This window comes from Pogoniulus pusillus, chromosome 9 (assembly GCF_015220805.1).
Source record: "Pogoniulus pusillus isolate bPogPus1 chromosome 9, bPogPus1.pri, whole genome shotgun sequence".
NCBI lineage: Eukaryota > Metazoa > Chordata > Aves > Piciformes > Lybiidae > Pogoniulus > Pogoniulus pusillus.
This window is the reverse complement of record NC_087272.1, coordinates 9,874,953-9,897,790: the sequence shown is the minus strand read 5'-3', so window position 1 is coordinate 9,897,790 and position 22,838 is coordinate 9,874,953. Positions and strand designations below refer to the sequence as shown.

The 22,838-nt window shown below is 48.8% G+C and overlaps 1 protein-coding gene across 1 annotated transcript; it reads left to right on the top strand.

Moving 5' to 3' along the window:
* The first annotated feature begins 345 nt into the window (after nt 1-345).
* PITX2 (paired like homeodomain 2) lies at nt 346-5,395 on the top strand. Its single transcript, XM_064149371.1, has 3 exons — nt 346-947; nt 1,952-2,157; nt 3,930-5,395. Exons 1-3 carry the CDS (start codon nt 710-712, stop codon nt 4,491-4,493), a joined length of 1,008 nt encoding a protein of 335 aa, XP_064005441.1. The 5' UTR covers nt 346-709; the 3' UTR covers nt 4,494-5,395.
* The last annotated feature ends 17,443 nt before the right edge of the window (nt 5,396-22,838 follow it).

Below are 22,838 nucleotides of genomic sequence, written 5' to 3'. Positions count from 1 at the left end.
CCGCCCCGACGGGGGCCTGCCCATGGGCTGAGCGGCGGAGGTCGGGCTCTCGGGGCTCAGGTACCCAGGTGCGGAGCAAACCGGGCGGAAAATGCCAGGTTTGGTGTTAGGGTTTTTTTTTTGAGGGCTGGGGGGGGCTGCTGGACGGGGCGGTTCGTAAGGCGGTCCGCAGGCGGCGGAGGGGCGGGGCGGGGGCGGGACGGGGCGGGGGCGGGTGACGTGCCGGTGCGGGGAAGGCCGCCACCGGTTTAAGATGTCAGGCCAAGAGGGAAGCGGCTGAGCTGAGGCGGTGCGGGGCCGGCCGCGGCGCGGCGCGGGTCCATGCGCGGCAGCGGAGCCGAGCGCCCCGCGGACCGCCGCCCCCCGCCCCACGGAGCACCGGGAAGGGCCGGGGGCATCCGGCCAGGGAGCAACCGTGCGCGTCGCAGCCGTGACGGCTACTGCAGAATAGGACTCACCCGCTCGCCTGTCGCCGCCGCCGAGCACACTTCGGTCGGCGAGGAGTCTCAGGGCTCGTCGTGCTGCTCAGCTGCTAACCTACCGGCGCCCACCCGGCCGCGGCTCCCCGCCTAGCATCTCTGACATCCCCACCCCCCGGAGCAGCTGGGCTGCTCCGCGCTGACCCTCCTATACATACCGACACCTCTAGACACACGCATCCCATCTCCTACCGACCCCCCAGGCTTGCACTTGGGAGTCCTTTTAGCCGATGAACTGCATGAAGGACCCGTTAAGCCTGGAGCGCCTGGGAGCCGGGAATAAGCTGTGCTCCTCCTCGCCTTCCTCCTCCTCTTCATCATCTTGCCACCACCACCACCACCACCACCAGCCCGCGCTGACCATGGCGACGGCGCTGGCGCCGGGGCAGGCGCGTTCCTCCCTGGAGTCTGCCAAGCACCGTCTGGAGGTTCACACCATCTCCGACACCTCCAGCCCCGAGGCTGCAGGTAAGAGTGGGGATGAGCGGCAGGGACCCTCCAGTTCGCCGGGCACCCCACAGCCCAGTCCTAATCCGGCCCTGCCGGTGGCCCCGCCATCGCCTCCCCCTGCCCAGGAGAAAACCCACCCTAGCCGAGACACATTTCGTGTTTGTGTTTGGGTTTGTTTGTTGTTTTTTTTGTTTTGTTTTGGTTTTTTTTGTTTTTCGCGTTTGGTGTCTGTATGTCGGCGTCTGGGAAGATAATGACACTCGTGAGGGCAGAGGAATGGCAGCGGTGAGCTAGTTACATGGGTGTTGATGGGCAAATAATATGGGTACGGATCGATGGATAATGTAGGATGCAGACTGATGGGGAACACGGTATGGATGGACGAGTAATATGAGTATAGACAGACATATAACATGGGTATAGAAAGACAAATAATGTGTGTACAGACGGTTAAACCATATGGTTATAGACAGACAAATAATATGGATATAGATAGATAAAGCTTATGGATACAGACAGACAATAATATGGATATAGATAGATAATCCATTTGGATCTAGACGGCAAAACCATACAGATATAGGCAGGCGAATGCTGTGGATACAGATAGGCAAATAAAACTGGTACACAGAGGAACACAGTCAGGAGAATAATTTAAGCATAGGCGGACAAATAACATGAATGACATCTATACGGATAGGAGAGCAATACAGATGTAGGTGGGTTTAAAACTCGAACGTATTGATAGGCGAAAAACTTGCATGGGGACGTGAGGGTGGGCTGCTCCGTTCCACTGCCCCGGCGGTGCTTATTTCCCCGGGAGCAGCCAGCCCGCGGAGGGGCCGCGAAGCGGGAGGCCGGGCCAGTTAATCATTACACTGCGGGCCCCGGAAAGGGCCGGCTGCGGGAGTCCTCCGCGGCGGGGACAAACCCTGCCCCAGACGCCAGCGGAAAAGATTTCGGAGGCTGAGTGGCCCTCGTTTTTCTCCTTGTTGTGTTTTGTTTTGTTCCCCCCCTTACAGAGAAAGATAAAAGCCAGCAGGGCAAGAATGACGATGCGGGGCCCGAGGACCCTTCCAAGAAGAAGAGGCAGAGGCGGCAGCGAACCCACTTTACCAGCCAGCAGCTGCAGGAGCTGGAGGCGACCTTCCAGAGGAATCGCTACCCTGACATGTCCACCCGGGAGGAAATCGCCGTCTGGACCAACCTCACCGAGGCCAGGGTTAGGGTAGGTCCCGATACGAGCAGCCGGGGTCGAGATGGAAAGGGAAGGAGGGCTGAGATGTTCGCAGCTGCTTTCGATTTCGGTTTGTGTGCAAACTCCAGAGCATTTGCACAAAAGTGGGGCAGAGTAGGGCATTTCTGTCAAAGCCAAACAGATTGGACTCTCTCCCGCTTTCTCCGGAATATGGTTCTCTGCACGCTTCGTCCTCACGGTGCAGTGCGTCCTGCTTTTGATCGGTACGCTAAAGAAAACATTGGCCAAGAAAATGACTTGGAACAGGCTGTAACCTGCGCGGCCTCTAATGAGAAAAAGATGCAAAATACGCAAGGGCTTTTACTTCACTCCCAGGCACTCCCGACGTGCCCTTCCTTGCTTTTTCTCTTTCTTTTGGTTTCACAATTCGACGAGCGTCTCTCTCCGCCCTTTCCCCCCCACCACCACCCCCGCCGCCATCTCTGAGATTTATGAGACCATCACGGTACTGCCGAGATAGAGCGGCCGGATCCTACTCTCCTACTCGCACGCAAACACCGCGCTGGGGGGGAAGAAATAAACCACCCCAATCCACCTCCCCCAAACAAACCCCCAAAAGGGCCAAACTCCCAGATTTTTCGGAAATCACACATAATAAATCCTTTTCCTGCGGTCGCTTGAGGAAAGCTGGAGAGGGAGAAGCGGGGCCAGCTCTCTGTCCCCGCTGTGCGGAGCCAGGGCAACCCCGCGGCGGGGAGCGGAGCCGGGCCTAGAGACCCGCAGATGCATCAAAGCAGTGTCGGTGTCGGTACTTGCGGGCCAGGTTTGGCTTCAGGCGGAGCGATGCAGTTAGACGAGGCCCGTCCCCATGGTGCCCGAACTGCCTTTGCCCAGCTTGGTTCTGGTGGTGGTGGTGGGGTCCTACAGACTCCCTGGGGTGTCTCCAATACACACACAGTAAGGCTGCTGCTGGCGGCTGCCCGCCAGGGCAGACACTCCGATGTGGATTGGGAAAGGGTACGTTTTCCCCATTGTCTGACCCACATGTACAGCCTTAGATCTCATCCGGCACGTTGTTAAATAGCGATTCTCTTCTTCTTTTTTTGTCCTGCCCTCCTTTCTCCCCCACCCCATATTTTTTTTTCCTTTTCTTTTTTTGTTGGCCTAGAGCAGTCGAGCAAGTTCGTTTAAAAAGTGATTTTTCGACTCTGGAAGCTTTCACGCAGGAGGAACTTGCAGCTTTAACAAACTGTAGCAAGGATTTATTAGTTGCTAGCTTCTCCTTCACACTTCGATCTTCCCCGTAATAGGAAATGCAGTTTTAAAGTTCAATGGGTTTCCAAGCATTTTCCCTCACTTTTGCACTTTTGTATTTCCACTGCATGGCTTGCAGGGTGGAACAGGGAAAGGAATGAACATGGAGAAAAAGGGAGAAACGAGGGGGGAAAGCAAAACAAATCAACAAAAAGAAGCAAGCATTGGCCTTTGTGGCGCGAAATAAAGCATCACGAATAACGCCGGGATATGCGCGGGCGGAGTGGGGGGGGGGGGGCATTGCCACGGACCTTCCTTGCTGCACTCCGGTGGGTCCGGGGCCCGGGGGAATGCTCAGTGGTCCCGGTAGCAAGTCTCTGCGAATCTCTCTATGCGTATGTTTATGTCCCGACGCGGGTTTTCAGATGGATGTACGTAGAGACAGGATCGATTCTTGCTCCAAGAGTGTGAGAAGGGCTGCGGTCTTGGTGATGGCTTTTGACTAACTCGCGTCTCCCATCTCCCTCCCTCTCCCCTCCTTCCCCAAGGTTTGGTTCAAGAATCGCAGAGCCAAATGGAGAAAGAGAGAAAGGAACCAGCAAGCCGAGCTTTGCAAAAACGGCTTTGGTCCGCAGTTTAACGGCCTGATGCAGCCCTACGATGACATGTACCCCGGCTACTCGTACAACAACTGGGCGGCCAAGGGCCTGACCTCTGCTTCCCTCTCCACCAAAAGCTTTCCTTTCTTCAACTCCATGAATGTCAACCCTCTGTCTTCTCAGAGCATGTTCTCCCCTCCAAACTCCATCTCCTCCATGAGTATGTCTTCAAGCATGGTACCCTCAGCAGTCACCGGGGTCCCCGGCTCCAGCCTCAACAGCCTGAACAACTTGAACAACTTGAGCAATCCCTCCCTGAATTCTGCGGTGCCGACGCCAGCCTGTCCTTATGCTCCTCCAACACCTCCATATGTTTATAGGGACACATGTAACTCGAGCTTAGCGAGTCTGAGACTGAAGGCCAAGCAGCACTCCAGTTTTGGCTATGCCAGTGTGCAGAACCCTGCTTCCAACCTGAGCGCTTGCCAGTATGCGGTGGACAGACCCGTGTGAGACACCCAAGTAGGAGAAACTGCATGGGAATTCCCTCCCCACTTCCCGCAGAGACTGAGAGTTATACTAGAAAGGAATTGGCACTAGAAAGAAGGAGAAAGGCAGAAAAAATCAGAGGTAGAGAGAGGAAGAAAGACAGAGAGAGAGAGAAGAGAAGGAAAAAAAAAAAAAAAAAGAGGAAACCACTGAAATAAGATAGTTCCTTTGTTTTCAAAGGACCTCCTACAGATTCTGAGATCTTTCTTTCACTAAGAGTATTTCAACAGTTACAAGGACATATATATATATATATATATATGGACAAATGTTTGACTGGATATGATATGACATTTTAATGTTACTATAAGCTTGTTATTTTTTAAGTTTAGCATTGTTAACATAAAAAAAATGACTGAAAGGATGTATATATATCGAAATGTCAAATTAATTTTATAAAAGCAGTTGTTAGTAATATCACGACAGTGTTTTTAAAAGGTTAGGCTTTAAAATAAAGCATGTTACACAGAAGCAATTAGGATTTTTTTGCTTGAGAGCAAGGGAATGTATATACTAAATTGCAACACTGTATGTTTCTAACATATAATTATTAAAAAAAAAAAATCGTGTGAATATCAGTTTTAGACTAGTACCTCTGGTGGATGCAATGATGTTTCTGATACTGCAATGTAAAACATGCCCTGTGTATAACATTTCGTACAATATTATTGTTTTACTTTTCAGCAAACATGGAAAAAAAAGCAAAAAAAAAAAAAAGGCAAAATAAAAAAGTGTTTTATTTCATGGGAGTAAAATTATACAGCATAGAGTTTTGTCTGGATTTTTATTTACTGAGCCAAGCCCGACTGATCACTGACATTGGATCTCCTTCTCTGAAAGCAGAGAGCAGTACTTTTTACTTTTTTTTTTTTTTTTTTTTTTTTTTAATTGGAATACAAACGAAGGCTGGCTGGTTTTCTTTTAAGTAAAAATATAAATTAAACTATTCCTCCTCGCCAACTAAATTATTCCCTCGCTAGAAAAACTCGTTTTTTTTCACCCATACAGCAGAATCTCTCTATTTCCCCCGATGCAGCTCTGGGAATAATTGATTATTTGACATTGTTGGCCTCGGGAATTACCGGCTACAAAGTTGCTGTATCTCGAGCATAAATTTCTCCCGCTGTGAAAGAAGCTTTTATTACATTAAAGGGGTGGGGGGGAAAGGGGGTGGGGGTGGGGAAAGAAAGAACAATTTGCAAAAAAACTGCTCCCGTTCCAAATAATCCTCCCATTTTGTGGCTCCCACCTTCACGGTTCGGCGGGGAGATCCTTCACGTTTTCTATTTCCAAATCCCTCCCCCCCACCCCCCGCCCCTATTTTTTAGACGTGAAGAGAAACAAAGGAGCAGCCCAAATCACTGCAACCCCCCGGGTTGAGAGGTTAGCCCCACGTTTCCTGCGCCTTCGTGCTGCAACACGCCGTGGAAGGGAAAGGTCGTGCTCCCGTGTGTTTTGCTTTAATAATATCGAGCCATTCATTCTCAACCTGCTTTTTGGTGAAATTACTCTGGATTAAAACTTTGCCATCGCCGGACAATTGAAACAAATCAAGATGAATTGCTGGCCCGGCCCTCCTATCGGCTCACACCCCGGGCGGGCAGGGAGTGGCTGGCCGAGGGGAGGAGAGGGGGGTGGGTGGTGGCGGGGAGGCGACAGGACCCGGCGGGAATATCGATATAGGAAGAAATTCCGCGGGCGCGTAAAGTACCGAGGTGCTCACGGAGGAAAGACAGCACGGTGGGAGGCGGAAGAGCTCGCCCCTTGCGAGGCCTTTGCGCTCTCAATGCGCACTTTGGAGTGGCCACGGGTGGGACACCGTGGAGAAGAGATAGTCCCCCAAAAAAGGAGCAGAGAAGAGAGGGGAGAAGGGGAGAGGTCAGCGCCCTGCACTTTCTCACTGGGAAAATGCTTCCCTCGCTCGAAAGAGGGGTTCCTTCCTCTTCCATCTGCAGCCCCCGCTTTTTACCTCCTCTCACTTTAATTTTTATGTTTTTTTGAATGTGTTGCGTTTTGTTTGGTTGTTTTGTTTTGTTTGGTTTGGTTTAGTTCTATGTTTGCGTGTGTGTATTTGCTTGTTTGGGAGTTTTTTACCCTTCTAAAAAAAAATATTTTGTTCTCCTCTGTCTGATGTTGCCAGAGGGTCCGTGGAGCGAAAGAGCCCCCGTGCATGGGGTGAGGAGGAGAGGCGGCAGGCACTCCGCAACCCTCCACCCTCGGCGTGCCCGTCCTCGCCGCCTCCCCGACCCAACGCCGCTCCCCTCGGTTTTTCCGCACCGTGTCAACACCTCACCCGGGTGAGTGCCAGGGGCTTCCAAAAACGTCCCTTTTTCTCCTCCTTCTCCTCCTCCCTGGGCTGCGGGCGGAAGGTTTGGGAGCCATGCCGGTGAGGGGCTGGCAAACCGGGGAATCTCCCTCCCTCGTGGCTCAGGGAAGATGGAGAAAGTTGGGTGCTCTTCTTCCTAAACCCCCTCGGCGGACTGGATTTGGAAGTCAGCGAGCGGGTGGCTGTGGGTATCTGCATGGTGTTTTACACGATCTTTTCGGCTCTCGTTTCTTCTCGGTGCCTTTGGTTATTTATAGTCTTCTCGTGTTATATATATGTATAAAATGTCAGTGAATATATTTAGAATATGTATGTGCGTGGAGAAAGAATATATATGTGTAATACACAGTATGCATATACATTCAGGAGAACAATTTGATAATTTCCGGACCGACACACAAAAAAACCCCAAAACCCAAAAAAAACCCCAAACCAGAATAACCCCCAGACGATAGTTTTCCATTCTGAGCAATGGCTCAAACGATGAAAAAAACAGCGTGACCGCTCACAGAAGACATAAATCACTCCCGGCGTAATCCGAAATTCTCTCTTTCCCCCCAGCTGAAGCCTTCAGGGTCATCATTTTTCTGCGCCACTTGACCAAAGATATAGCGTTTTGATCAGGTTATAAATCAAAATTTTGGGTCGTGGTTGTTTGGTTTTGTTTTTTTTTTTTCCTTTTTATGTTTTTTTTTCCCTTGGGGATTTTCCTTCCCCTTATCGGCGATGGCAGCGTGAACCTGGAACAATGGAGGCCACTGAGGCGGGGTGGGGAAAGCCACAACGAAATGAGGAATTCACAAAATATCTATCTGGAGAAGAGTAGGACAGAGGGGTTAAACAACGTGCTTTCACCCCCTTGCCCCCCCCCAAGCCCTCGGGAACACCGCTCTGTGCCCCCTGCAGCGCGACCCCCAGCCTCGGCCGTGGCAGCGGGCAGCGCCGTCTGATTCCCAATCCACATCTCAATCCACATCCCAATCCACAGACCCCGCCGGCCTTGCCAGACAGAAGAACGAGGTGGTGGGTGTCCCTGGGAGGCCTGGGGCACCTTTTGCCCTCCCGGCTCGGCCCAGTTCTTTTGTCTTCTAGCGCTGCCTCCCGCACTTTGAACCCCGTCGGCGTGCGCAGGGCCAGCGCCGAGGTCAGCTGCCTCGCAGGGGGCAAAATTAACCGTAAATATCGATATTTATCCCCTCCGGGACATTTTATGCACCCTCCTTTCTGTCCCCTGTCCTCTCCGGGAGTTGTTTTTCTGCCTGTGTGCCCTTGTAGCCATGTGTGCCCTCCGAACCCAGCTAGACACCCACCCCCACATACCTGTACATTTGTGCATACCTATAAAATAAAGGAACCTTTCTCCCCCACCCACCTCCCTGACGAGCTTCATCAACATTTTTGTAGGGAAATCACAGCTGACATCTGAGCCTAGGAAGCTCCTTCCAGGAGGCCGTTTTGGGGCGCGGTGGGGCGGGCAGGGGTAGGTTGGCAGCGCTGTGTCCCCCGTCGGCCATGCAGTGCTTGCGCGGGTGTGGAGGAGGGTTAAGGAGTCCCGTATCTCGGTTCAAGTCAAGGAGAGAGGGCATAGGAGCGATGCTAATACCTACACGTTTTTTCGGGGCGTGTAATTTTACCTTGCTTAAACGCCTGCTTTGGTACGCGTGTTATACGTGGGTAGGTCTGAATATTATGCACCCGATAGACCGTAACAGTCAATAATCCAGCAACTTGGGAGGATTTACACCTTCGGAGCTCCATACAATGCCGGACTAATCGATTGCTAAATCTGAAGTTTTCTAAAGGCGAACCCCATTTCAGAATTAATTTGTCCTCTCTCCTGAATCTTCTCAGAGAAGACAAGAAATAGAAGAAACCCTGACTCGTAAACTTACAGAGGCAAAGTTGTGTGGTTTGGTGATTATTTGGTTCTTTTTAATAAAAGAAGCGTTTGAGGTCGCGTTTCTCCAGATCGACCCCTGCTTGTGCTGGGCAGAGCCGAGCCGACGCTCCGCGCCCTTGCGCAGGGGCGGAGGGAGCTCCGCGCTGCCCGTCTGGACGAATTTCCCCCGGGTGGATCAGTGCTGATTTCAGGGTTGCGACGGACTTGTTTGATTGCTTTTTAATTTCGACTGGCAGCCCCTCTACCCGAAGACGGAGAAGGCTGCGCGGAGGGCAGCGAGGATCTCTCCTGCCTCTGCGGGACCGGGCCGGAGGCAGAGGAAAAGCCGCCGCTGCTAGACCGGGAGCCGCGCCGGCCCTGCCTTTTCAGAGGGCGGGCTTGTGCTGGCCCTGCCCGGGGGGGCCACCAGCTCGACTCCGGCTCCGCCGCCCCGCAAGGAGGCCGCCCCCAGCCTATGCTCGGCACCCTTGGTGTCAGGGTCCCGGGAGGAGGATAAAATTACCGGGGTAGAGATAGGTCCCTTCCCGCCCACACCGTCTTGGGAAGAGCCTGACCGGGGACGAGGTGCGGGCGGCAAGGCTGAGCAGGTAAAACCCCTGGGTTCTGCAAAGCAGGATCCCCGGAATGTAAGAGGGGTGTCTGGGCTAGCCCCGCGGGTGAGTGGAGAGGTTTGGGTGGCCGGAGCCCACCGGCAGTAGCCAAAGATGAACGGGAATGACCGACGGCCCAAACTCGTGCGAAAAAAAAAAAAAAAAAAAAAAAAAAGAAAGAAAATAAAAGAAAAAAAATTAAAAAGGCGAGCGAAGCCAAGCCATATCAGCCCACCCGGGAGCAGAAGCCGGCCGGTGCCTATTTCCGACAGCGACGAGGAGCCCGCAGCCCTTCGGCCTCAGCCGGGCGACGGGGCAGGGCGCTGGGGAAGGGGCCGTCTGTGTCCGCGTTTGGGAATGTGGGAGAGACCCTTCTCCGGCCCAGAGCAACTCCTCACCGAGCCGGGGGGCAGCGGGGAAGCGCCTCAGGCTTATGCCCGCATCCATGTGTGCGCACATCCACCGCTCACACGGATATACACTGCGTACACGCGCGTATTGTACATACACAGAGAGAGGCTCTCACACGGGGCGCGCAGCCACAGCCATGCTTGGACGACTGCAGCCCCTCACGGACGCGCAGGGGCTGCTCACGCACGGCCCGCATCGTTGAGAGCAGGGTGTGTGTAGGCATCGCTTTCCACTCTCTCCTTCTGTTCAACCTTTTAAAAAGTTTCTCCCCGCTGCCAAGCCGGACCCCGCCGCCTCCCTGGGGCTAAGTGGACGCTGTGGGGCTGGCTGGACCCTGCGGAGCTAACTGAGCACTGCAAGGCGGGAGGGGAGCGGAGAGGGGCGGACGGCCGCTGGGCCTCCCCCGGCTCACCGGCTTGTGCCCACCACCCGCGCTGAGCATTAACCGGCTGGCGTGGTGAAAACACGCTACGTACAAATACGAATCATCTCCCCTGTTGTAGTAAAAGGTCCCTTAAAGTCCACCTATAAATCCTGGTAAGCATTCACGCCCTCGCCCCCACGTAGCACTAAGGACTATCTTCCATCACCTCCTCTCCCCAGTTTTCTAAGTGCCCTCGGCCCTCCAGCGGTTCTAACCCCGGTTGCCTATGCTCCGGAGTGGGGTGTGGGTAGCCCCGAGGGAGAGATGCAGCCTCTCCCTCCTCGCCAGGACGGAAGCGGGGCCCTGCGGGAGTATCCCCGAGGTGCCGGTGGATGCAGCCGCAGGGCGCTTTGCAACCTCTCAGCTCGATCCAAACTATGCGGAGGGGGAAAAACAAATGGGACGGCCACGGCCCTTAACCCTCTAGGGTAGCAGGAGCTACCCTTACCTCCCCTCCCGGGGCCAGCTAAGGTGGGGCGGCTCGCAGATGTCTCTGCTGTTCCCGCCCCCCTTAGGGGACAGTGCCTTTATGTGTGTGATAAGAGGAGACACTCATACAGGACAGCCAGGTCCTGTAAAACTCATCTCCCCCCCGCAAATTCGTTACAATTTTTTCTCTGCATTTAAGGGGGGAAATAGGAAGAGTATCTAATGGGGAGTGAAAGGGGTGATGTGCAGCCTCCTTGGGGTGTGCACAGGCAAGGATCAATGAGTGTGGAGAGATCAATGCAGGCCACAGATTAAATCCACCGAGACTTACGCAGTTCGAAAGGAACCCCAGGAACAAACCCCTGGCCTGCTGGATGTGTGCAGAGAAATGGCAGCACTGGGGAAAAGATGAGAGTGGAGCTGGGCTCATCACTCGATGTATATATTTGGTGTAGTGATGTTTCCAGTGGCTCATAGGGGGCTACTTCCATGCTTAAAGTTATTTGCATTCTTGAGTGACTTGCTGGATTGTGGCCATATGTAAAGCAATAAATATAAGTGGCTACTTCTGTGCAAATAAGAGATTCAGAGGTCTCACAAGTAATTTTCCAGCAGATCCAGACCTCGTACTGGTAAGGTAAAAGTGAAGAGAACCTTTTCTCTCATTCGGTTAACAAGACAAAACAAAAAACAACAAAAAACCAAGCAGCAACAATTAAGGTCAGCGGGACAATGCAAACATAAAGGAGCATAAAGCCTTCCCTTTATGAAAAGCCTCACTAGGCACTTTCAAGACTGCATTATCTGGAGAGGAGCAGGAATCTACAAGCCTTGCACTGATGTGGTTTTTTTCAACCTTCCCAGACACAAATTCTTGCACCCGCTTCGGTGGATGCAGAGCTAAGGACTGAAGTGATTTCTTGCCAGGCTGCAGGACAGCATGTTGGTGTGAGCGTCGGTCCCAGCCCGTTTGGTGCTCCTTTGATGTCAGCAGAGCCTGAACTGGCAGGGCTGAGCACGAGAAGAGTTCCCAAGCAAGCAGAAATTCTCCCTATGAGGTTCAGGGCGGTTGAATTCCCATGATTTCTCCAGAGAAGGTCATGCGTGCTTCCCACTCCTCAGCTGGGATAGGAAGAGAAGTGGAGACGGAGGTGGCTCTTCTGCCCTTTCTCCTCTGTCTGCAGAGCCAAAGGCTCTGGCAATTCTCATTTGTTTTTTTGTGTGCAAAGTAAACCAGAGTTTGATTAAAATAATAATATCCAGCCTTTGGCAATGCTTCCTATAAATTCATGGCTTTAGCCTGGACTGTCTCATGGCCAGACTGTAAATTTTTGCCTTCTAACTCCCTGTGACAAATCTTTAGCCCCAGTCATTGTTATTTCCTTCAGCTTTCACATCCTGCTGGCAAAAAAACCTCCAACTCTGGTATTCTTTCCCCAAAACAGAAATTCCTACCACAAGGGCCATTACCCTGAGAACACTTTTTAATAAACATGGTTGGAAAATGAAAACAAGACACATAAAATGTATGAATATGGGTAACATCAAATGAGGACTTGGAAGCAGTTTCAAGTAGTGTTACAAATAGGAAATATCTTTCCAGAGATAAAAATACTCCATGTGTTTTGTTAACACCAACATGCAGTTGGGCTTTATTCTCATGGTTTATTTGGATGTTAAGGGACACCTTTGTCCTACTTGATGTACTTGTAACTGCTGGCTGTGCCAGGAGGTCAGAGGCTTCAGCTTGTAATCAGTGGGTGACTGGCAACATCCCTGACAAATAATGTTGGTGTGACAAGATCAGGGAGAGAGCCATTCTTGCATGTCAACAGCTATGGCTCAGGCAGTCCAAGCAAAGGAGGTGGGGAGGGACATTTCATAGCACAGGTCATTTTATAAAGTCCTCCTCCATGCATTCACCTGAGATGCTATTTGAAACTTGGCTCCCTGATACAGAGTAGGGAAAATGGCTCCCACTGACAGCAGTTATTTGGATTTGTTTTTTTCAACAAAAAGGGAGATTAATTACTCCAAGAAGCAGCCTCATTGCTCTCAGCATCTTATAGGGTGTTTCCTTTTAATTGTCTAGGGCACAGGGAATGTTGCATTTTTCTGTCTTCTTAACAAAAAAGGGTTCTGAAACTGGAGCACAGCTCTAACAATTCTCTCTGTGACAATGGAGTGCTTAATTCTTGTGATGGCCAGGCACTGCCATTTGAGACCACTCAAATCCCCTCCAGTGGAGCTGGCAGTTCTGGGGACATAAATAACACAGCCTGGAGATGTGAGTGAGCATTGTTTACATGGAAATATTATGGGCCTACACTGATCACTGTGGTGCTTCTTGTGCTGGAAGGAGGAACTGCGACAGGCTTGTGGATCCAGCAGGGCATGTATGCATATGCTTAAATCCCACCAGCTTCAGACATGAAATTAGCACATGCTCATCTTCTCCTGGAAGACAGCAGGAAGGGAGTGTGTGCCTGCAGGCCACACTCAATCAGGACCAGGCACTATAGCTGGAAAGAAAGAACTGGGAACAGCTTCCTTTCTTATGGCTCACTTGATCTTGCATGGCTGGACAAGAAGGATTACTGGACAGGTTCTACTCCCCCTGGAATAAAAGGGAATTCTCAACGAGAAAATACTTAGTGTCCTGCCACAGAAATTCATCAGCAGTTTAGAGCCAGCTGATGTCTGATGTTTAGGGCAATTGATGTGTTAAAACTGGAGGAAACCCTGCAAAGGCACTATGTGAAGGCCTTTCAAGGGGTAAGGAAGAGAGCCTGCAGCCCACACTGTGAAGACCACACTGACCATATCTGGAGGTCATGGGCACAAGCAGACACCAATGCAGCTTCATGCTAGAAAAACTTGGAATTAAAAATCATAGAACAGATCCCTGACTTTTCTCTGCTGGCTTGAAAAATGAAGCCAAAGGAGGAATAAGAAGAAAATCTGAAGTAGCCTGAGAAGAAGAAAAGGCCTCTAACTCTGGCTCCTGTTAGATGCCCAGTGCAGAGACTGTCACTAGAAGAATCTTTAGTCAAATACAATGCCACCAAAGCCAACATGCAGTCATATTAAGAGAAGTCTATCAGCTCAATATTGGTGTGTTACAGGAGTGATAATCCTGAATCTCATTCTTTGGTGATGATGCACAAACAATTATGTCTTACAGGTTTATTTTAATAGCACACTTCCACCTTCTTAAAATAAATCTAATTGAAATAAGCTTGCAGAGGGAAAATGAGACAGCTGTCTTGGGAAATCTTAATGTATATTCTATAAAGGTAATTCCCATAATTTCTTCTTTGAAATTCTTCTGATTAATTTCACTGAAAAAAATATCTTACACATATGCAAGCAGAGCACATGGAATGTTGTGGGCAGAACGTCCACCCTGACTACTCCAGAAGATTGTGACTGCCAGGCTGTCACAATGAGAACAGAAGAGTCTAGCACAGGCCTTAGCAGGAGCTCCACCAGTGCTTTCCTGCCAGTATTCCCACTGGAGGGAACTGCAAGGTGCTTTCCTTTGAGAAGGTACCTGCTCAAGTCCTTAGTGCAGTGAGGCTTTTCAACAGGGCAAAGAAAACCCATGCTCTGTCTGTGAGGAAATGCCTGATTCAGGGCTGAAAAGATGGACTTTAGCCAAATGAATGAAAAGTATGAAATTGCAAAAAGCAGTTATTGATATCCTGGCAAGAAATTCAAGACTGTATTTGACACTCATCCACCCATAATGCTGTAGTCCAACACTGCTTGACTCATAGAGGCATGACATTAGATATGTAATCCCGGCTCTGTGATTAAAACCTTGTCATGCAATCCAGCTGAGTAACTGGTGCTGGTGGCACTTACACCACCCCAAGGGGCTCTTGATGTTTTAGTCTGTAGCCAAAAGACTGCTGCAAGAGTTGCTGTGGACTGCCAACACTGAACCAATCTGCCTTTCAGCCACTTCCTGCTCTCCTGTTTGTCCCGTGAAGTGCTTGTGGATGAGACTTCTCTTTCCTCTGAAAATGCACTCTCTGCCAGCCCAACTCCCTCTGCCAGCCATCAGTAAAACCCTGGGGGCTGAGTGGGGTTTGGGCCCCCAGCACCAAGAAGATGAGATGTTTACTGAATGCCACGCAGATGAGTGCAGAATGACCCGATGCCTTTAGCAAAGGTATGTCATGTCTCCCAGAGCCTTCTACATGGTGGCATTACTGGGCCTATCCTGCAGTACAGCAGCTCCTAAAGCTGAGCACAGCTAGCTAGATGTCAAATCGACTGTGATCTGCTGAACTCAATAAAATGCAGGACACCAGAGCTAGTGCATGTTTCAGGCATATAGGCAAGGTCAAGACACTAAGGCTGTGTTTAAATGGATAGATCTGGGATGGTTCTAGACCTTCACATCCAGGTGCACATTCTGTCCATCTGCTTTGGTATAATGCTTTAAGTGGTCAATACCATGTTGAATAGTTGTATATATTCAACCATGAAAAAGAAGCCAGGCATGCAAAGTAAGCTGAGGGAACCACAAGGTGTTTCCCTTAGGTCCTTGGTGTGTGCCAGAGGAGACAGGTACCTGGAAAGTCCTGTGTAGTTCATAGCCATGCAGGCTTAGCTCAAACATACTTTGTCAGGTACCACATTCAGCTTCTGTTACCTGAGCTAAACCAACAATAGTTTCCTATGTGGTGTAAAGATCAAAGTATGCTGGTGGTTGTGAAACACTCAGCTAAGTTGGTGATGAAGATCATTTCAGTGCATGGACAGCAAACTAAATCCTTAATTTCTACCTTGCAAGTGGCACTTATTTGGCATAATGCATGCTTTTTTTTTTTTTTTTTTTTTTTTTTTTTTTTTTTTGCATGGACAAGATCAGCAGTTTCAACTCCAGGCCTTTTATTCAGGTGAAGAGCATAATCTTCATAGAAGTTTCTAGAGACAAAGTGGCTTGTTGGCTTATAAACTGGAAAGAACCTACCTCTGCTAAGTGCCACAAAAGGCTTCAGTCAAAAAGGAGAGCATAGCTACAGAAGAAACTGACTCAGAACGAAACAGCCACCTCACTGCAACATCATTAAGGAAAGACTTTAATAGGCTGGGACAGATTTATCATAATTAATACAACTTGCTCATTATCCAAGACATCTACAGCATATAGCATGTCTCTGTCTGAAATTGTAGATGGACTTGTGCAAGTGTGGGCTGATTACATTAAATGTAAGCAGCGAGGTGAAGTAGGACATTTGGTCCAAATACATGTAAATAGAGTACCTAATAGTTTAGAGAAAGTCATGTCTTGGGTGATTTATACCTCCCTGCTTTGTCAAATCGTGCTGACCAGGTTACACCAGTGAATGTAGTCACCCCAGGGAAAAGAGCACAGCATTTTGGGGACTCATCTCCAGAAAAAACTGCCATGGGGGTAGAGGTGCCAGGTTCTCATTTTCCCAGTGGGTGGTCTGCTGTGAAATCCTCAAAAGGCAAAGGATCTAGAGCTAGCCAGGGCCTCCCTTAAGCTGAAGTGTTTAAGAGATTTTTATGTGTAATTTAAGATGTTTGCTGAGAAATAAGGACTCTGATTTAACTATTTGCAGCTTATTATTTTTCCATTAGAAAAACGTAAAGGAACCATCAGCACATTCCATACTTGACTGACCACAAAATCACAATTTTTCCCCTCAAATCTATTGCCCCCTAGCAGCAATCTTTGTTCTTTTCCACTCTCATTTGATTTGTACTTATTTGGAAACTGCTGGAGAAGACACTTGGCCATTGTTATCTGCACTAAGCAATACAAGCCTCTGAAAAAAATGCCACTAGCTTCTTCTAGAGCAATTTGCAAAGCAAGGGTTGCATCTGGGAGGCTGGGTGGACTGACATCTCTGCTCAATGTTTAATACAATTCCTCCAACCACACAAAGGTTTTGCTCAGCCCTTTATGTGCAGACCCCCTCCCTTCAGCACCCTGGGCTCTTCAAGCTGAAGGCAAGCAGTGCACACTTCCCAGTAATCCCAAAGATACTGGAGCTTCATGGCAACAGACAAATGTAACTACATGTAATTGTCTCCCTTATGTAAGTGTTATATTTTTGGTAGGAAATACATAACTTTTGTTTGACACTACAACGAGGTGGTCCTTTTCAAGTAGCCAAAAGAACCCGGAGCCTGTGTCCCCTCCTGCTCTCCCTCAGTAAGCTCTTTTTAAGGAAGTAGATGTGTGAAGGAGCAGCAGACAAGATAGAGACCAGAGCCAGATGTTTTTCTGAGGGCTGCCTCCTGACTGCAAGAGAATCCCAGCTGTTTGCTGACTCAGGGGGATTTCAGGCACAAAGCTCTGGGATTTGCCGTGTGTGTGAGAGAGGAAGGCACAGCCTGCCCTCCCCTAGGCAGACTCTCCCCAGCTTTCAGATGGAGGAGGGAGGTGTGTGCTTGGCTGGGAGAAGGATGCTGTCAGGTCGGTGAGCGTGTGCTGAACAAGCCTTTGGGAGAAAGCCTAAGCTCCCAAAATTGTGCCAATGAGGTAGGTAGGCAAATTTCTCCTGGGACCTATCTTAAGCAATCCTGCTCTGTGAAGTGAGCTGTTGCCTTAAATAGACTGGGCATTTCTCTAATTTATAAGAAGAATGTTGAGGAAATGTCTCTGTTATGGATGTGCTGCATGCTGACAGCTTGTGCCTGGCTTGTAAAATATATTAGATATTTCTGGGCATATTTACAAACATCTCCCAGTTATGATAATAAGTTACTTGGCCAAAGTCAACATCAGCTGCAGCACACATTATATCCCTGCCCAAAACATACCTTCCATCCAAAAATCCTACTTCTGCCTCAGAAAGCCTCCCCTGTGTATAATGCTGTTGATTCTGGGGGAGCACAGAGTTTCTCTGCACCACTGGTCTGCAGGTCACAGTCCCTGACTGAGGGCCTGGTAGGATGCAGTTTCATAGGCTGTAGAGATTGCTTGCTTGGGTAGTGTGCCATGAAGAAGGAAGAAAAAGCCCATCCTTAGGGTGGCATTTATTTGCTACTTTTTTGAGTGCTCAGGAGCAGGTGCCACACTTGCAAGTGCCCTGGTGAATGGATATGTCTCGCATATAGATTCCAGAGTGGTGCAGCATTACTCAGGACTCTGAAGCCTCTCTTTCTGTACCTCTTCTTATTCACAGTGTGTTTCATTTGACACGTGGCCAGTGACAATTATGCACACTGGGAAAACCAGGGCAGACTGCAGCACTTTATTGCTGAGCAGGCCTGTCATTCAGCTGTGCCTGAATGACCTCTTTGAGCACAGTGGTCTTGGTGGGCTGGGAACCATCTGGGTTGTCTGTCCTCTGCCACTTCAGGCTGGGTGTGCAAGTTAAAGGGAGAAAGGCTTGCACATAGCAGTACCTGTGGCTTTGCTTTGGGTGACTCAGCAGGGCAAATGTTGCCTGTAAGCTTGACCCTTTCTGGAGATGGCCTTCACTTGTGGTGCCCAGCCCCTAGGAAGATGCATGCTGCCAACCTGGGGCTTTGAGGTCAGGCAGCTGAAGTCCTGCATCACAGGCAGAGGAAAACCTTGGCACCATCTCAGGGTCACTTTCACTCACTGCCAGGACAAGGAATACTTCTTGCCCTCCTTGATAAAGCCCAGCATGGGAATGGGTTTGACCTACTCCTAAGCCAAGTGTGGCTCAGGAGCCACAGCCTGCCCACTTCTCCTTCATGCTGCTGCACCCCACATCATGGTTTTGAGGACTGCCTCCAAAAGCCTGATTGTCAAGTGGCGGCATTGGTGATGCTGCACTGCAACTTCAGCTTCTGGATAAGAAGTGCAGCAGAAGTGAAGTGCTGAAGAAGGAGGCATTACTGATCCTCTGTCTGTGCTAAGATCCCCTCTGGAAAAGCAGCTGATTAGTATTTCATACTAGTGCTTTTAATTGGCAAAGCTTGCTAGCTTTGCAGTACAATAATCCCAAGGAAGACCAGTTTGAATTCAGCTAAGCACTGCTAGCTAGCACAAGGTGAGAAATTCCCTGCTCAGAAAGGCTGCCATTTAAATAGATAAGGCAAACTGTAGGAGGAGAAACAGAGCTAGAGAAAAGTGAAAAGACTTGCTCAAGGTCACATGGCAGATCAACAAAACTGTCTGGTTGTCTGAGCAGCCAGTCCTACAAAGCCTTTAGAAAAAAAGTGTCTAATAGCCATGGTGTGATGGTTTGGGGGTTACCCCGCCCCTCCCACACTTTGTATTTGCCCCAGCTAACTCAGACGGCCTCTGGGAATATAGATGAAGCAATTTATTTACAGCTAGCAGAATTTACAAGCAGCTATTTACAATATATACAGTTATATACAATTATATACAGAAAATATACAAAGGATAAACACTATAAAAGCACAACTCCCCTCCCAGAAACCTGAGTCCCCAGGAGGGGCTTTTAAACCACCCCAACACCTCCCCCCGGCCCTCTCAACCTTACCCCAGTTCTCAGGAAGAAGAGAGGTGCAGCCAAGAGGTTAGGGAGCAAGGTTAGTAGGAGCAGGGTTAATGAGATGTGACCAGGTCTAAGGCAAAAGCAAGAGTGAGAAACAAAATGGAGAAAAAGTCTTTCTTCTTCCCAGAGTTCTCAGCGTAACTGTGAGAGAAGTAGACACAATTGTTTTTCATTTCACTGCCCGTTATCTAGTTCTGTTACCAAAACATTCTAGCTTGCTTCAAACTAGCACACATGGCTATCCTGGTGCCCACTGTGAGACTCTGCAAATAGCATATTGTAACTCAATTCCTTGCATCCCAAAGCCAAGAATTCCATATTTTATACACTCAAGAGTATGACTCCCCCCTAAAGTGGCTGAGCTGAAAGCAAAATGGTTTGTTGGGTTGGTCATTTGTTGCTGAACTTTTGGGAGATCACAGTTGAACTGAAGACTGCTTTTTTTCTTTATGTGGTGAGAGGTTCCTCATTGGACTAGTGACCGTAATCTTGGCTAAAATATAGGATAAGGAACTCTTCGTCCTTCCCCCCATGTGCTATTTTGAGTTGGCATGTGTTTACAGAGATAACATTTGATGTCATAGTTGCCACATTTGACAGAGAAAAGACTGAGAGAACCATTAACTATAGGACGAGTCAGCAATCTAAGGCATCTTTGTCCTTTGCTAAATGATTAGCTCAAAGCAATGTTTCTTCTGAAGTTTCCAGCTGAAGGAAATCCAACAAACAAACATTCTAATAGCTATTATAAAATAAAGAATCCTTTATACCTAACAGAATTTTACGACTCTACAAAATCAACTCATCTTTACTGCCCACAAGAAAAAAAAACCCACCCTTTTATTTGTGTTCATTTCTAAATGCATTATGGCAATGTTAACTACAGATCTGAAGGCATCAGTGAATGAAAGAGTAGAAAACAGAGACAAATAGGAGTCAAGACATCAGATTTCTTTCTCTGCTCTGCCATTAGGTTCCACTGTAATGCTGGGTATGTCACTTAGTTTCCTCACCTTTATGCATCCCTATGCAAAAGGCAGTGATAGCTTCTAATTCACAGAAAGATGCTTCTCCTTCTGTAGATGCAGGTCCTTGACCCAGATTGCTGGATCTGCTTGTCAAGATTTTGGGAGAATTTGACCCTAGTTTGTGAGAATTCATTGAAGTCAGGTAGACCCCAACGAGCTGTGAATCCTATGGGATCATATTATTCAGGAGATTAGACATTGCTGTCAGAAAGAACTGGGTGGAAACTACATGCCTAGGACACTGCTGGTCACAGCTGCTTTGAAGATGCTTGAGGGGAAGGACAGTGCTGGTCCATGGTAAAGCTTCAGACCACATTTTTTCCCCTTAAACACCTACAAACAAAAAGAGGAGCCACTAATATTTTTGCCTGTAGCTCAGTTGGTTTCTAGGCTGTAAAGCTCCCTCTCCATAGCTCTGAGAAGGGAAAGATGGAAACAGGATAAGGACAGCTGAATTGATCTCTGTAGGGGAGGGGAAGCCAGCACACAGAAAGTCCTTTGGATAATGGGATCTGAGCAGCTGGGGGATGATCCCATGCTGGAGTGTGTTTAACTTGACTGCCAATGGGTTGAGAAGAGCAAGATTATTTTTAACACACTACTTGAGAAATATTTCTCCTGTTCCTCGAAGAAGTATTTTGGCAAAAGGTGTGGCACAGATGTCCTTAATAGCAAATGCTGTCACTACAAAACATGGCACTATGTTACATCCATAAGAATCTAAATCTGCCTTTTGTAAAGGACTATTTTAGGCACTTAAAATTTTGCCTTTTTTAAAGCCCTTGCATTTTGCCATACTTCCCTTCATACTAAAACCATCCATGAAGGATGCCTGTCTTTGGCTGATGATTTATTTATCTTTTGGTTAAAGATTCAGCTGAAATGGCTCAGCCTGGATTTTCATGGATAATAAAATCAGTTGTTTGACTCATTTTCTAAAGGGAGAAGAACACCTCCATGCCTCTGCAAAGCTCTGGCTTGGATGAACTGAGGAACGGGGATGTGAATTTGCAGACAGGATTACTCTGACATCAGGAACATGCTCTTTGCTTTCCTAAATAAAATCAGCTGAATTAGTGAAATTCTAGTTTGGACATACTCTGGAGAGACTTCTAAGAGCTGGGAGACTAAATTCTCTGAAGCTTACACATGCTATTGCCCTTGCCAGCTCTCATCAAACTATGGCTGCTGTAACAAACAAGCATCAATGAGTTACAAAGCTAAAACACTGCAGTACAAGCAGTGATATGGGTGAGATGGGGGCTGCTGCTTGCTTGACTTTCTGTAACCACCCATTCATCTGTCAAACAGACCCACAGGATACACTTTTGAACCCCAGCTATCCAGCCCAGGCTCCACCAGGCTGAGCAGGGTTCTTCCTGGGCAGTGTGGAAGATCTTAAGGAGACTTTGTGGCCAAGTACTGGCTGAAATAATCACTTTTTGTAAAGCAGGACTTGCCAAAAGAATGATGTCATACAGACTGAAATTTAGGGAGGGCTTTCTTTGTAGAGGTGTTGCAGAGCTACGCATTGCTTGAGACAGAAGGGCACATCTAGCTGGAGATCATGAGGAGCAGTACAGAGGACACTTGTGGCATTAGGAAGAATTGCAATGGGTTTTATGTCCTCTGGAGTTTGTAAGGACGAGGAGAGGGCAGTCAGCATGGATAAGGGAGGTGACAGTAGTGGTTGTGGTTAGAGGAGAGGTTCTTCAGCACAGTGAAGAGCATGCTGGGCAAAGCAGCTCAGCCTGAGTGGCTGGGCCCTGCTGCTGGCCTCACTTCTGCCATGGCTATGCAAAGCTAGGTGGCTGCTGCTTCCACCCAGGAAAAACTCGGGGCCGAGGTGGCAGCATCTGTGGCTGCTAAGGAAGTGGTGCTGTCACCATCAGCCAGACTGGGAATGACACGGCTCTCTCCCCACAGGAACTTGGTTGCAGCCTATTCCAGTTTCTCTCCCCTCAATCTGGCAAAGCAGGCTGCCTGTGTCTTTGTCTTCTTATCCCAGGAGAGGAAAATGGTGGTTTGCTGCACAGCTGAGAAGCCTCAAGCTGAATCTTTACTCATGGGTGGAGACAGGGAGTTGAAGAGCAGCACTGGTTAGCAGTCTCCAGCTCCCAGGGTGGTGCCTACATGTACCATGGCAGCACTTTAGGCTTGCATAGAGCATGTGCATGTCCTGCCTATGTTCCCAGTCCACACTGGGTCAGGACCCTGCTGTACAATATTCCCCACACCTGACATGGAGCTGCAGCAGGACCTCTGATGAAGACCTGAGGGGACACAGTGGCTCTATCACAAATCAGTATTGGCAGTTAGTACTTTGTAGCTATAAAAGAGCAGTTCTATACCTCTGCACTGAGATAACAGGATGGCTAGAGAAGGGAGATGTGAGGACATGGATTTTGAGGAGGCTTGTAAAAAGTATCATGCAGATCCTCATGTGGCTATCTGAAGTGTTTGCTCGAAGGGAACACCAAACAATGCCATTTTCTGCTAAATCTTGTCTTCAAACTCTGTTTTGTCCAGTAGAAATTACTGCTGTATGTTACAGATAAACAATGCCAGTGGCATTTGTACCTTGTAATGGTGAGGACTTGAAGAGTAAAATGTCACCTCTGAGGTAGCCCAGTTTTGGGGAAACTTCTTGACTTTAGCCTCTTTGTGCTTATTTCACCACACTAAAACCAAAGACTTCTTCTTTTTGTTTTCCCCAGG

What these genes read in the sequence shown, in the direction of transcription:
- PITX2 (XM_064149371.1), top strand. Translation starts at nt 710, where the DNA reads ATGAACTGCATGAAGGACCCGTTAAGCCTGGAGCGCCTGGGAGCCGGG. An exon ending in CTCCAGCCCCGAGGCTGCAG is followed by an intron (nt 948 to 1,951) that starts GTAAGAGTGGGG and finishes CCCCCCTTACAG; the next exon opens with AGAAAGATAAAAGCCAGCAG. An exon ending in TCACCGAGGCCAGGGTTAGG is followed by an intron (nt 2,158 to 3,929) that starts GTAGGTCCCGAT and finishes TCCTTCCCCAAG; the next exon opens with GTTTGGTTCAAGAATCGCAG.